The 14,752-nt window shown below is 44.0% G+C and overlaps 1 protein-coding gene across 1 annotated transcript; it reads right to left on the bottom strand.

The window, feature by feature from the left end:
• Nucleotides 1-13,302: 13,302 nt before the first annotated feature.
• On the bottom strand, nt 13,303-14,506 carry Tacstd2 (tumor associated calcium signal transducer 2). Its single transcript, XM_090333738.1, has one exon. The coding sequence runs from the start codon at nt 14,286-14,288 to the stop codon at nt 13,311-13,313; it is 978 nt and encodes a 325-aa protein (XP_090189864.1). The 5' UTR covers nt 14,289-14,506; the 3' UTR covers nt 13,303-13,310.
• Between the last annotated feature and the right edge of the window lie 246 nt (nt 14,507-14,752).

Raw genomic sequence — 14,752 nt, 5'->3', positions numbered from 1 at the left:
ATGTGTCCCCACATTAACTTTTAGCCAGTCTTCTTTCCTATTTTGAACAAACACCCTTAAAAACCAAATAACTACAAAACAGGAAAAGATGTTCATTAGAATGTAGCCATGTTGGCACCTTGCTCTTGAACTCCCAGCCTCCAGAATTGCAGGGAATAAGTGTTTGCTGTCTAAGCAACAAACTAATCCATGGCAATTTGTTACAGCAGCATGGACTGAGATGCAGCACAATTGGACCCCTTTCTGAGAACCAAAATTCTTGTATTAAGTTACTAAACTTAAAACATTGTGTTAGTCAGGATTCCAAAGTTATTTGTGCCAGATGGATTCAGAGGATTGACAAGAATATTTTCTTTTCATTATTCCCTTTGGAGAAGTGAAGCTTTCTGAGTAGAACTTGGGGAGGTATGAGAACCTTTTGTGGATGTTCTTAAATGAGCATTCATGGTAAATATCCCCATGAACTGGTGGGTCCAATAATTGAGAGGTGACTGGGTCATGATGGCTGAGGCCTACCCAATGGATAATCCACTAGTAGACTCATGATTTGATGGCATAATTGGGAAGTGGTGGAAACCAGAAGATGTGTCTTTATGAGAGGAAGTAGATTTCTGAGGGTGAGTCTTTAAAGGGTAGATATGGTCCTTAGACCCTTCCTATCAGTCTCTCTGCTTCCTGCCTGCCATGAGTTAGGGAGCTGTGCTCCATCATGGCGTCTCCTCTTTCTGTCTTCAGACCCAGAGCAAACAAGCCAGCAGAATCTGAACAGAAGCCGTGAGCCAAACTACATCTTTTCTCCTTTTTAGTGAATCTTCCTCTTTGTATAAAGAGGAAAAAGTGGCTTACCCAGGAGAAGAGTTCCCTGTGGGGTTCTGAAGCTTTTATCTTTTGACACCATCACGATGTTTAGCACTTTGGGTATAAACATTCAAAGCACTCACTTTCCTGCACACCAAATCCCATTTCAAAGAGGTACTCAGTTCTCATATCAGGAGCTTCTTGTAGATTGTTCTTAGTTGAAGGTGTGTGTGCGTGCATGCGTGCGTGCGTGCGTGCATTCGTGTGTGTGTGTGTGTGTGTGTGTGTGTGTGTGTGTGTGTGTGTGTGTGTGTGTGTGTGTGTTTGTGTATTTGGGTTCCACTCCAACCTCCTGCAAGGACAGCACCTACCCAACAAATACGTAGTCAGTCAAGTAGGGCTGCAAAGTTCTGGCCTCCATGCTTCCCTTGAGGATAATGCTTCAGGGTTATCCCACTCCACATTCTCTTTAACATTGGCTGAGAAGATCCATTTCTCCACCACCAGTGCTCTTCACCTTACTCCTTGTAAGAGTTGTCCCTGAGGTCTGGCTTCAGTCACTATGCACAAAAATATTGATCTCCATCTGTTTCCCAGGAACTGAGACTAAAACAATTCACTTTTGTTGTGTTTTGTGGGTTTTTTTTTTCTGGTCAGGAGTCACTTTGGTTCACAGAGACTTTCATTCATAAATCCCACAGGAAGAATTAGAAGCCACACACTGAAATAAAGAGGATAGATGCTCTGAAGAATTATGGAAGAGCTTTGAATTCATTTGTAACAGGTTTGGACACTCTTGACATTATTACTCAGATCTCTGTAGATCTGGGTGTGTACTGAGAACCAACCAGGTGAAATAGTCACAGGACTTGATGAAGGCTGCATATTTGGTGAGCCACACAATCTAAGTGTCACCTTGTCTTGAATAGATGTTTTCATATGACTGAAATGGCTGGTTGAGTCTTTGAAATCACCCCCACTTAGAGAATTTCAACATTTCCAGTCACATGTTCTATTCCAACAGCAGTTAATTTGGTATTTCCTTTATCCACAGTTGACTCCCTTTACTTTCTTGCCATCCCAATCCTTTCCTCCTTGTGAGTTAGCAGGTATGCTGTTGGAAATTTAAAGTTTTGCTTAAACAGAGTGGACACCTCAATATTGCATGTGCTATTTTCATGAATGCCATCTGGGTTCTCGTTGCATCCGCTTTCTGGCTTATTGTCTTGCCACATGCATCTTGAATAAACAGCAGCTGCTACATCCTGAAGTTGGTGTCAGAGTAACACATCAAGAAAGGCCATGGCTTCAACACACCATGGCTCCTTTTACACAGATGGCTTCCTCAGAAGTTCCAGTTGGGTATTTTTCTATGTGTTGGTGCAAATGATTATTTCTTATTGTGCAAGTAAAATATTAATGCCAGAAAAAGCAACATTAAAAAATAAGAAAATTACCCTTAACCTTACTACCCCAAAATAACCACTGCTAACATTTTGATAAGTAACCCTCTTGAAATGCAAGATTAAAATCCTTTAAATATTTAAAATACTTAAAACATTGATAGGATGAAATGTTCCTCCTTGTCATTTTAATGTGCATTCCTTTGATTCCTTATAAAGTAAACACTTTTTCATTCTTACAGGCGATTTGAATTTCTTCTTTAGCAAGTCTCTATTCCTGCCCTTAACCCATTTTTCTATAAAATATTCATTTTTATTTTATTAGCTTGTAAAATTTGTGTATGTATTTAAGAATTGCCTGCCATTTATGTAGCAATTTCCACACTTTGGTATTTATCTTCCTATTTGCTAATTCATGTATATAAATACATTAGTCCTTCCTTATTCGTTATCTATGTATAATGTGTTTTTGCCATATTATTACCAAAGGACAATAAATAGAAAAGAAGAAGAAATTTAAAAATTAAAAAAAGAGAGAATTCGTGTATTACGGAGCCAACTGATGTGGAGAATCTATCAGTTTGACATGATCTTCAGTTGTATTCACATTGTTGTGTGATCTGCAGTTGACTTTGTGAAAAATCTGCCCCCTAAACAGCTGGTTCCTAAGCAGCTGTGAATGCTAACGTTCTTAATTCAAATGTAAAATTTTAGATGTAGGAGCAATGAATCAAGTATATACAGTAAAGTACTGACCTCAGTGTATCCTCAGAGTTTAGTGCTGTATGCTTTAAGAGCGGTCTTCTTGGAACCACATGCCTGCAAACACCCAGGATCGATTGTATACTTAATTCATTTTTTTTTTGCCAGTCCTGGGCTTGAGCTCAGGGCCTGAGCACTGTCCTTGGACTTTCTCAAGGCTAAAGCTCTACCACTTGAGCCTCAGCACCACTTCCGGCTTTTTTCTATGTATGTGGTACCGGGGAATCGAACCCGGGTCTTCATGCATGCTAGGCAAGCACTTTAACCACTAGGCCAAACCCCCGGTCCCTTAATTCATTTTTTAAAAAATAATCAGTGGACATCCTATCCATTTATTCTTCGTGGTTTCTGCTTCTGGAGATATATTCATATTGGAGGATATATTTATATATGTTTCAATCCCAAGATGATACCTTTATCAATATTTCACCAAATACTTTAATGACCTTTTTTGTTAACTCTTTTTTAATTTACTAGGGATTTATTGCAGGAGATAGGAAGAAAAACATAAGCTAAAGCATTTTCTAAATTCTCAGGCTTGCACAAAACATACGTACATGTTGCCTCATTCTGAGTAGAACCACTAAGATAACTGACATCCCAACAATGAACAGAATGATTTGTCCTTTCCTGACTGCCCTAGGTGTCATTTTGGCTACATGTTAAGTTTTTGTACATTTTGAACGTTCTCTTTCTCTTCTAGGCTTTCTACATGATTTTATTATAATTTTGCAATGCACATTTTATTTTTTAGTATGTCTGATTTTCTTACACACTTAGCATACAAGATAAATTGTAATAAAACTATTGCTCCAGTCTCCTGCCAAAATGAATTGGAATTTTGATTTTGTCATTGTTTTTAATCTTATATTACTTTAGGAGAAATGTATATCTTTGCAGTGTTCACTATCAGTCCAGGAAACTGGCATGTATCTCCATTTATCCAGGTCTTCTTTTATGTCTCTCCATAAAGTTTTACAGTTGGCTTATATGGGTCAAAGCAGTATATTTTTTTTACAGAAACTATAAACTTTCACTTCTTAGGATTACAGAATCTGAGAGATGGAATGGACTTAAAAATCACCTTGTCACCCCCACTCCATCTGTCTCGGAGCCGCCCTCTTGACAAAATCAGAGCCTTGGATACATGTTAGTGTTTTTTTGTTTAAACATGATATCATTATATGTATATCCACACACATACACACATGTATAAATATATATATATATATGTATATATATAATAGCTTCCAGTATACCATTTGAACACAAGGAGAAATTGGGTTGTCAAGAGACATAGGTCAACTTGATCTGTTTTAATCAGTATATGATGTTCTGTTCAAAGAATATGGTATCATTTATGATTTCCCTGTTGACAGATATTTACACCAATTCTGTTATTTTTGCTGTTATGAATGATTCTAAAGTCAAAGTCTTCCAAATTCCAGACCCACACTCATTGACAGCAGAGTGCCCTTGTCAAAACTCACCACCTAGGGGCTTAATGCCTGTTCAAGGAAAGGCATCTCTTTGGCTAATGGTTCTGGAGGCCTCTGAAACTTCTGAATCAAAAGTAAGAAGTCTAGCTTCCAGAACCATAAGAAATGAATTTCTGTTATTGAAGACTCCCAAGTGTATGGTAAAGTTTGTAGGGCTGATCCAGGAAATTAATGCCCAGTCCAATCTTCTGCTCATTCAGCTTCTACATAGTCAAAAACATGTCCTCTCACCTTTAAGAAGAGCAATTTGGCTTTACCTCTCCCTGGAGCCCAGGAGTTCCCTTAGCTTAGCCAAAGGCTTACCCTCTGCCCCAACAAACAAAAAGAACCACACAGATTTACTTTTCTTGTGCTCTGAGAAGGCTATTTAAAAGGATGAAATCTGGGGCCGGGAGTTTGGCCTAGTGGTTAAAGTGCTTGCCTAGCATGCATGAAGACCTGGGTTCAATTCCTCGGTATCACATACATAGAAAAAAGCCAGAAGTGGTGCTGAGGCTCAAGTGGTAGAGCTCTAGCCTTGAGAAAGTCCAAGGACAGTGCTCAGGCCCTGAGCTCAAGCCCAGGACTGGCAAAAAAAAAAAAAAGGATGAAATCTCAAAAGAAAACTGACCCATGTTAAATGATGAGTTTTGCATCTAAGCCAAGCTGGTCTACATAGTGAGACCTGCCATAAATAAACAAATAAACAAAAAAATTTGGATCTGGTGGCAATAGGAAGCTATCTTGTTGAAGGGATTAAGTAACATAGGCACCAAACTGCTCTTCAACAATCTGAAAATGTCTGAAACTACACCAGAGGGAGTTGTGAAACTAACCATTTCCCTGGATATATATTACTGTTACATCGAGCACAACAGGAAGAGAACAAAATCCTATTTGTAAATCATTGTCACATTGTTGCTCATCTCTGATAAATTCCTTGATGGGTGTAACTAGGAAAATAATTTTGTCAGTCATTGGGCTTGAACTCAGGGCTTTGACACTGTACCTGAGCTCTTTCTCTCAAGGCTAGCACTCTTACCACTTGAGCCACAGCTCCACTTCTGGTTTCCTTGTGGTTAGTGGGAAATAAGAGTCTCATGGTCTTTCCTACCAAGGCTGGCTTTGAACCGAGATCCTCAGATCTCAGCCTCTTGAGTAGCTAGAATTAAGGGCATGAGCCTCTGGCACCGTTGCCTCTACTCTTCTTCCTTTTCTTCCTGTTCTTCACACTCCAGCCACAGGTAACTTTTAAAAACACAGATGTTACTGGATTCTCTCCACCCTTCCTTCCTCCCTCTCTCTCTCTCTCTCTCCCTCTCCCCCACCCCAACACACATACCACTCCCTGCTTTAAAAGCAACAACAGAAACAAAAATCTCACTTTTTTCCAATGGCATTCCTACATTCTTGATTGAGGAAGGTCGAGGCTGTGTCAGCAAGGAGACACAGCTTATTTTTTCCACACAGCTTTATCTACAAGTCTGTTTTTCATGTTCTTGACTGCAACTACAGAGGTTCCTTTGCTAACTGATATAATGCACATGATTTTGTCATCTGTATAAATATCAGAATATCTAATAGGCTCAAAAGGCCTCCCCTACTTTCCTCAAACAAATTCCTCTGCCTTTTCCTTGCAACCCATATTCCAGATAGCTGATCTGCTCAGGTTCTCCTGTGACTTTGGTTTCCTCTTGCCTCACCCATAATCCCTCCTGCTTCAAAACCCTTACAATATGTTGTTCTTACTGAGGAAACTGCTTCTCTTTTAGCATAATTAACATCTGCTCCTATCTTGCATCTCAGATCAGGTTAAGAATGTGGTTCCCCCATGATTGGGTCAGAATTCTGATCTCCACTCCATTATTTTTAATACTGTGTGTGTGTGTGTGTGTGTGTGTGTGTGTGTGTGTGTGTGTGTATGTGTCCATCAAGAGTTTGAACTCAAAGCCTCATGGTCTCACTTGAGACATACCTTGCTCTCATTTTCGACTTGTTACTGGTTAATTAGATATTAGTGCTTCAAGGACTTTATGCCTGGGCTGGCTTCAAATCTCAATCCTCAGATCTCAGCCTTCTGAGCAGCTAAGATGAAAGTTTGAGACACCAGCATCCAGCTTTCCACTCCTTTGTGTGTGTTGGGAGGTGGGGCAGGAGCACTTGTCTTCTTTTATTTTCCTTCTTATTTTGTGCATGTTCATTCTGGAGCTTGAACTCAGGGCTTAGACATTGTCCCTTAACTTTGTCACTCTATCATTTGGGCCACGCCTTCTGCCTTTTGGTTTTGGGTTTGGGTTTTCTTAGTTAACTGGCAATGAGTCTTGTTGACTGTCATGCCTGGACTGGCTTCTAATCATGATCCTCAGATCTCATGATCCTGGGTAGCTAGAATTCTGGGAATGAGCCACCAGTGCCCAGCTTATATCATGGTTTAAATGTGTCCTTACTTGTATGCTTATGTAATTAATCACTGTTTCCATCTCCAGACATAAGGGCAGATACTCTACTAGAGAGGATTCTTAGTTGTTACCAAAAAAAAAAATTCAGAAACTGATTTTGGCTTTCCCTAAGCATAAAAGGAATGTATGAGAGGATACAGAATATGCTTACAAAATCAGTAAGTAGTAAGCAGACATGGGAAAATGCCTGGGGGCTAAAATTCACTGTGCAGCAAACAATGTGACCCAAGTCTAGCTACAAGTCCATGTAATCAGGATTCTCCACTGATGGACACTTGGTCCCTGTGGAACAGCTGTGCTCCTGCAGAGATGATGTCACTGTATGCAATTTCTCAGCTGCCTGACTCATTGCTTTGTGTCCTCTGGATATGCCCCAGGCAGGAAAGTTCAGTTGGCTGAGCCAGATCATATGTCCAGATCACACATCCATATCCCAACCACCAGTCAGCTGGACCACCGAGACTCACATATCAGGGATATTTTGTCCTGTGACAAGGCTGCAGGAATGCCAGGTAAGACCAGAAAATGATAAATGAACATCAACTTCAGTAAACCGTATCTATTCAAATTGCTTTATATTCCCAAAAGTATTGGCGTAAAGACAAAGGGTTTGAAGAAACAAATAAATAAACTGTGGTGTACAGCTCTAAGTCAGACTCATGACTATTTCACAGTGACACAGTATGGCCTCCTTCACTGAGGCCACAGCATTCCAGCTACTCCCAGGCCAAGCGAAAGACAGGTGTCATAAGAAGACAAACAGCACCACTATTGGATAGAGTGAGAGGACATCATTTGTAACACAGCTGTGAGGCTCTGCCAAGTGAACTAACATATTCAAGACATGAAGAGCTATTACTTAGCTGGATGCTGGTGGCTCACACCTGTAATCTTAGCTATTTAGGAGGCTGAGGTCTGAAGAGTGTAGTTCAAAGCCAGCTTGGGCAATAAAGTTCACAAGATGCTTATCTCCAGTTAAACACCAAAAAAGCTGGAAGTGGAACTATGGGTCAAGTGGTAGAGTGATAGCCTTGAGTAAAGAAAACTCAGGGGCAGTGCCTAGACCCTGAGTTCAAGTCCCAAGACATCCACACATTTTAAGTATTAATTTTGCCATAAAGTATGATCAAACTATATAATTTGCAGGTAAGTGGATAGAATTGAGTCTATCAAAATAAGTGAAATAAGTCAGGTTCAGGAAAAAGGTCATTTTCTCTTCATATGTGGATGCTAGACCAAAAAGATAAACACATACCTATATACACATGCATACATAGAAGATGCTTGCAATTGTGGAACTGTTTGAAAGGATTAAAGAGGGAAAAGAAAAGACATTGTTCGAGGTGAAAAAATATCAAAATACACTGTATCAAGCATAGACAAACTCCCCCAAAAACTTGAGTGATAGCAGGTAGGGGAAATGTCCTTTTGCACCAAAGGTGCCCAAGCTCTCATCCCAGAACCTTATGAATCTGTTATCCTTTTCGTGGCAGAAGGGATTTAGCAGATGTGAATCAGGTTGGAGATCTTGATAATCCATTTCAACCTGGATTATCTTGGTGGGTCCCATCTAATCATATGAGTTCCTACAAGTGGGACATCTTCAAAAAAAGAAGGGTCAGAGAGATAAAGTCACTGACTGTGAAGATAGAGGAACAGACGGATGAGTGAACACAAGTGGGCCACTCTGAAAACTGATAAAGGCCTGTTCCAAGCCAGAAGAAGTAGTCCCATAACTGAAAGGGCCTAAATTCTGCTAACAACCTGGGAGAGTTGGAAACAAAATTTCTCCTGAGTCCTCCAGAAAGGGGCAGAATTTGATGACACTTCCCTTTACCCCTAGAGACCTGTTCTGAGCTTCTGAACTAGGGCACAGTGAGATAACAGATACATATTGTTTAAGCCACTAAGTTTAGGGTAACTTGTTAAAGTAGCCTCTGAAAACTAGTATACTATGGCTTGTAATCTTTTTTTTGGTAAGCCATGGGGCTTGAACTTGGCCTGGGTGCTGTCCCTGAGCTCTTCAGCTCAAAGCTACCACCCTACCCCAGGGCCTGGATGTTGTCCCTGAGCTCTTCAACTCAAGGCTACCACCCTACCCTGGAGCCAAGCCCCACTTCCAGTTTTCTAGAGGTCAACTGGAGACAAGAGTCTCAGGTTCTTTTGTGCCCAGGCTGGCTTTGCACTTTGTCCCTCAGATCTCAGCCTCCTGAGTTGGCTTGTAATCTTTAAAATAACTATATATATAACTATATATATATAGTTATTATAAAGGCATATACAGAGGGGTTACAGGTTTGGGCTTTTTTTGTGTGTTTGTTTGTTGTTTTGCTTTTGCCAGTGCTGGGGCTTGAACTCAGGGCCTGGGAACTGTCCTTGAGCTTTCTCAAGGTTAGTATTCTACCACTTGAGCCACAGCACCAATTCTGGCTATTCTGGGTATGTGATACCACGGAATTGAACCCAGAGCTTTGTGCATGCTAGGTGAGGAACAGTGTGCCACCTGGCTGAGCAGGACTGTTTTATACAGATCAGGTGAGCCATGGCAGAGGGCTTCCAAGTCTGCTCCTGCCTCTCTAACAGCAGAGGCCTAGGATCAGAGGTGTTCTCAGCAGCAAGTGGAATAGAAGAGCTGTTCACATGTCATAACCAGTGAATTTCCCTCACCCCAGGTCCTGAGGGTGACTTGCTATAACAGGGTACATTCATTAAATGATCTTTTTAGATCATGCATGGGAGCTTTAAAATGAAGCATGTTAGATACAATTACAACTCCTTTACAAAGAGGAAAACAACAGTAATACCAACGCTCATCCATCTTACACTTAACCGAAGTATCTCTTTATACTTACTGATTTTTAAAAGCTAAAGAAGAACCACAACTTAAGAAAAATGAGAAAAACACTTGAGAAAAAATTAAACAATGCAAGGTGCTCACAAACTATTTTGTTAAGTGACAAAAAAAATTCAATGCATATCCTACAAAATTAAGGGAGGGAGGGGTAAGTGGAGAGGGCTGAGTGATAACCTTGACATTGATTGAGATCTAGTATAATCATAAGCTGCTTTGTTGAGTGGCAATTCTTTTATTATTGTGGAGTTTTTTGTTTTATGTATGTATGTATGTTATGGGGCTTGAACTCTGGGCCTGGGTGTTGCCCCTGAGCTTTTCAGCTCAACATGAGCCCTCTATCACTTGAGCCACAGTGCTACTTCCAATTCTTTTGTACAACTACTTAAATGTAATAAAAACATTTAAAAATGAAATACACAAGAGACTATCAAATCATACAAGTCATCTTTGGTCTTCAGTTTCTTCATCTATAAAATAGGGGTATTACACTAAATGATTCTCTTATCGGCTCTAAAGGTTAAAAAATATGTAAGAAAGGAATTGGGATTAATTGACAAATGTTCCAACCTAAGGAAAGAGCAGTCCCAAGGCACATCTGTTGAGCCTGTTGGAGGCTCAGAAAACAAGCTTCAACCTGCTAGCTGAGCAGCTCAGGCCTCTCACATTCCTTCCCAGCTCAGCCCCAGGTCTGAGCTCAATCAAAACAGTGAATGGTGAATTTGGGAGAGAGATGAGATTGTGAAGGTAGACTGTAAGCCCTGAGGGTAGCTGGGCTGTGAGACTTCTCTTCAGCTGAAGCTAAACAGAAGCATGAGTTACTTAGGGGAAATGGGAAAGAAAGCTATCTCTACACCTATGAGATGGCAACCTGGGCCAGGGAGCTTGAAGCTAAGATCCTAGAGGATGTGAGTTCATAGGCTTTATCAGTCTCTTCAGACCTCCGTTTTCTCATATGTGTCATAGATATAACAGGGAGAAAAATATAGTTCATTGAATACTGGATTGTTTTAGGCACTGATATCAACTCTCTCATCCATCAACACTACAGCAAGAGAGAGACAGAGACAGAGACAGAGAGAGACAAAGATAGACAGTTGTGGTTTCATTTTTACAGGGGAGATACAAGACTGCCTCACAAAAAGGAGTAAACTTTGAACTCATGTTTATCAATACTTGTTACTAATTTCCTTAGTCAATATCTCAAAGATCATACCTCTGACCTGAAAGTGTTTTCCCAACCATGAGTGTTATGAAGTGCAGGAAATACTAGCAAGGGATTAGCCCAGAAACTTAATTAGGCGGAAGTGATACTCTGATGGAATACAGGGCTTTGGTGAGGAGCCCTTTAGCTCAATTTGCTCTCTTGGTCGTAAATCTGTTTATTTTCTAGTCAAGTGATCGTTTTTTGTTTGTTTGTTTGTTTTGTTTTGGAGTCACTCTTGAAACCACAAGGCTTTCTAATCCCACCTGGGTCATGGGAACTTTAGCCTTGAGCAGTCACTGTTTCTTTTCACCTGCAAAATGCGGGATTAGAGAATTGCTAAGATCTCACCTGCTAAAAGTACTTGGATGACCCAGACAGGGAAAAGCACCAACTTAAGAGTCTCATTGACATTGTTCCCTGTTTTTAACTTCTAGCACTTCTGGTTGTAAGGCAATCATCCCATTGCAGCCCCCTCCTTTGGGGAAGTCCTATTTCATTCTGAGAGGATGTTTGAGAATTGAGGATAGTTCTTCTCTAGCTGGGGCAACAGCAGATGCTGAGATCTCAGGAGACCCACCTATGTCTTACCACCACAGCCCAGCCCCAGGCCTGAGTTTTAAAACCAGTGACAAGAAAACAGTATGAGTACCATGAGGATGGCATCTTCAGCCATAGACTGTAGGCATGGGATGTGTCAACATAGACTGTAGAAGTGGGATGTAAGTAAGGACATGTTGATTCAATTTCTGGGGCAGAATCTGAAGTCCTGAGTCTAGTTTATTAGTTGCATGATATCCGATATATCAACCACTCCCTTCTTAATTCTCCCCCTCCCCTCCCCTTGTTTCCTTCTCTGGTATGCCGAAACTCCTTTTCCTCCTTAGCTGCCCTACAGTGACACAGATGGCTCCCCACAAATGAAGACAAATAAGTAAAAAGGAGAAGACTTCTGCAGTAGTCAGTGGCTGATTTTGACAGCAAATCGGAAATACAAGTCTTGACCGTGTATTACTAATAAAAGTTTATAATCTGACACACACAGCCAGATCACAGAGCCATTATAGATCAATTGTAATTTGTTTAGCTTCTTTTTAGACCCACAACAACACTTTGAGATTAGGAAATATGCCCAGGGGCTAACTGAGAAAAGTAGCTCCTATTTCAACATGGGGCTGGGTTTCAGAGGGAGACTGCTTGTAAAAGAAGTGGGTGTTCTTCATCGCCACTGTTAAGAAATCCTGTCCAGAGATAGCCAAGGAATCTGGCCTGCTTTCCCAGTGATAGCTCTGTGTTAGCCTTCTCCTTGTTAAAGGCAGTTTGTAAATCACCCTGACCACTCACCCTCTGCTGATGGAACCCAGGTCTTTGAGCATGCTAGATAAGTGCTCTACCACTCCCACCTCCATAATAATCTTACTTACAAAGAACATTTCTGTTGACCAGTGATGATAGCTCTGAAAATACCAATGCCGCTGCTCCTGCAAAGTATTGTTAGAATGTGAAATACAAAACCCAAGTCTTGAGAATATTAAGACAGATAAGAAATCTGGAAGAAGTTTTCCCATACTCCATCTTTGGGGTTGTGGTTTTTCTTATACTTTATTAAATTCATATTTTAAAAAATCACAGCAGCATTATCAAAGGCAGCATATATACAAACATTTTACAAAAAAAATTACTAATTTCAATTATACTAAAGGTGAGCTGAGGAATGGTTACAGGCTGTTTCTAGGCCAGTGTGCCTTCCTGTAAAAGATACAGAAAACCTGTTCTGGCAACCGAAACCAGCTTCTTTCCTGGTGGCCAATAAATGTGGTCGGTAATACAAACCATGGTGTATGAGGATAAGACCCAGGTTCTATTAGCAAAGTCCTCTTCTCTTGGGAAAGGTACGATGGAGGGAGCTCCTCCCGTAACTTAAACCCAAGATAGCAGAGATGCTGCTTTCCAGCAGGACCCAGGATGAGAGCCTTTGAGGAGGACTAGAATTCAGTCACTGGGAAAGGATGGCGGGTCTCAGAGGCTCGCTCCTGACAAATCAGACTGGTCATCCTTCCCTAACTTAGGTGTCTGGCTGGGCCCTAAGGAAGGCAGGGGGTTTTAGAAAACACTTCCTTCAAGAAAGGTGAAAGAAGAGACCCTGGATCCAGGATCTAGCATATCTGTTGCCCCGTGGAGACGGTAGGGGAGGGTTGGCCTTCGGGGAGAAGATGGACCTCTTTTGGGCCAGGAATCATGACGAGTGACTCACTTGGACTTGGGAGGTGACCCAAATCTGGTGTCCCCCGCCCCTCCGCGTACCCCACCACCCCTACCCATCTCCCCCCCCCCCTTCCCACCCCTTCCCTGCTTCTACAAGCTCGGTTCACTCCTCAGCTCCCCCAGTTCTTTGATCTCCACCTTCTTGTACTTCCCGGACTTCCTACGATTGGTGACCACCAGGACAATGAGCCCGGCCACCAGGGCCACCACGACCACCGCGATGACGGCGATGAGGCCGGCAGTGAGGCGCTGCATGGAGAACTCGGGGGGCTTCTCATCCAGGTAGTAGATGAGCGTGCGCTCCACGCTCAGGGGCTCCCCGCGTACGCGCACGTCCAGGTCCCGGCGCCCTGGGAACAAGGACTCGCCCTTGACGTCCCTCTCGAAGTAGTAGGCGGCGTCGGCGATGTCGACTTCGCCAGGGGCCTTCTGCGAGGCGTTCTGGCGCAGCTCGATCTGGATGGTGGGCTCCTCGTAGTGCACGGCCTCCAGGAACCGGGGGTGCAGGCGGTAGCGCTCGCGGAACAGCCGCCGCAGCTCGGCGTCCAGGTCGGAGTGGTTGAAGGCGCGCGCGGCGGGGCGGTGGCGGAGGTGGATGAGGATGTGGTGGGTGCGGACCACCTCGTCGCAGCGCAGGCTGGGGTCGCCCCGGTCGGTGCGGCGCACGCCCACCGAGTTCACGCACCAGCACACCGAGGTGGTCCGGTTGCACTGGCGCGCCTTGAAGCGGCCCTGGGGGTCGCAGTCGGGGTCGTAGAGGCCGTCGTTGTCCACGATCGCCTGCTCGCTGGGGCGCACCAGCGCGCGGCCGCCCTTCGGGGCGCTCATGCGGGCCTTGAGCAGCAGGCACTTGGAGGTCAGCGTGGAACAGTCCACCACCACGCCCGAGCCCAGCGCCCGGCACTGGCAGGCGCCTCCGGGGCCATCCGGGCCGCAGACGGTCATCTTGTTGGTGGCGCAGGTGCAGTTGTGCTGAGCCTCGGCGAGGCCGGCCACCGTCGCCAGCGCCAGCAGCAGCAAGAAGGGCGGAGGCCGCCGCTGCGGCGCGAAGCCCGGAGTCCGGGCCATGGTGGGGCGGTAGGGGCGCGTGGACCCCGACGAGGGCAGGCGAGAGGGCGGGGAGAGGATCCTACCGGTTCACGACCCCCGCCTCTCCCCCCGCACTGGGCACCGTCCGGCGAGCGTGTCGCCCGGGCCCGCTCCCTCCCCAGCTCTTATACTCCGCCCGACAGGCCCGGCTGGTTGGCCGTCAGTCACCCAATAGTATCTGGGTGACACATCGTGGCTCCCACCCGCCGTCCCACAGAGGACCCCGCCAGCCCAGCGCCGCCCGCGATAGGATCGGGAGCCCCGGAAAAACTACTCTCCTCCCCCTCCCCCCCCCCTCCCCGCCCGCCTCCTCCCGACCGAAAGCAGGGCAGGGGAAAAAAACCGATACTCACCTGCTGGGTGCCTGGGCCCGCCCCCTTACCTTTCCCTCCGGGCCCCGCCCTCCCCTTCGCGCGCGGCGGAGCTCTGGGGCCGCCCGGCAG

The sequence above is a fragment of the Megascapheus bottae genome, chromosome 6 (assembly GCF_031878675.1).
Source record: "Megascapheus bottae isolate mThoBot1 chromosome 6, mThoBot2.hap1, whole genome shotgun sequence".
NCBI classification, from domain to species: Eukaryota; Metazoa; Chordata; class Mammalia; order Rodentia; family Geomyidae; genus Megascapheus; species Megascapheus bottae.
The sequence above is the reverse complement of the archived record's forward strand: the minus strand, read 5'-3'. Positions and strand labels throughout refer to the sequence as shown.

Coding starts and splice junctions, on each gene's coding strand:
- Tacstd2 (XM_090333738.1), bottom strand. CDS start 14,288: ATGGCCCGGACTCCGGGCTTCGCGCCGCAGCGGCGGCCTCCGCCCTTC.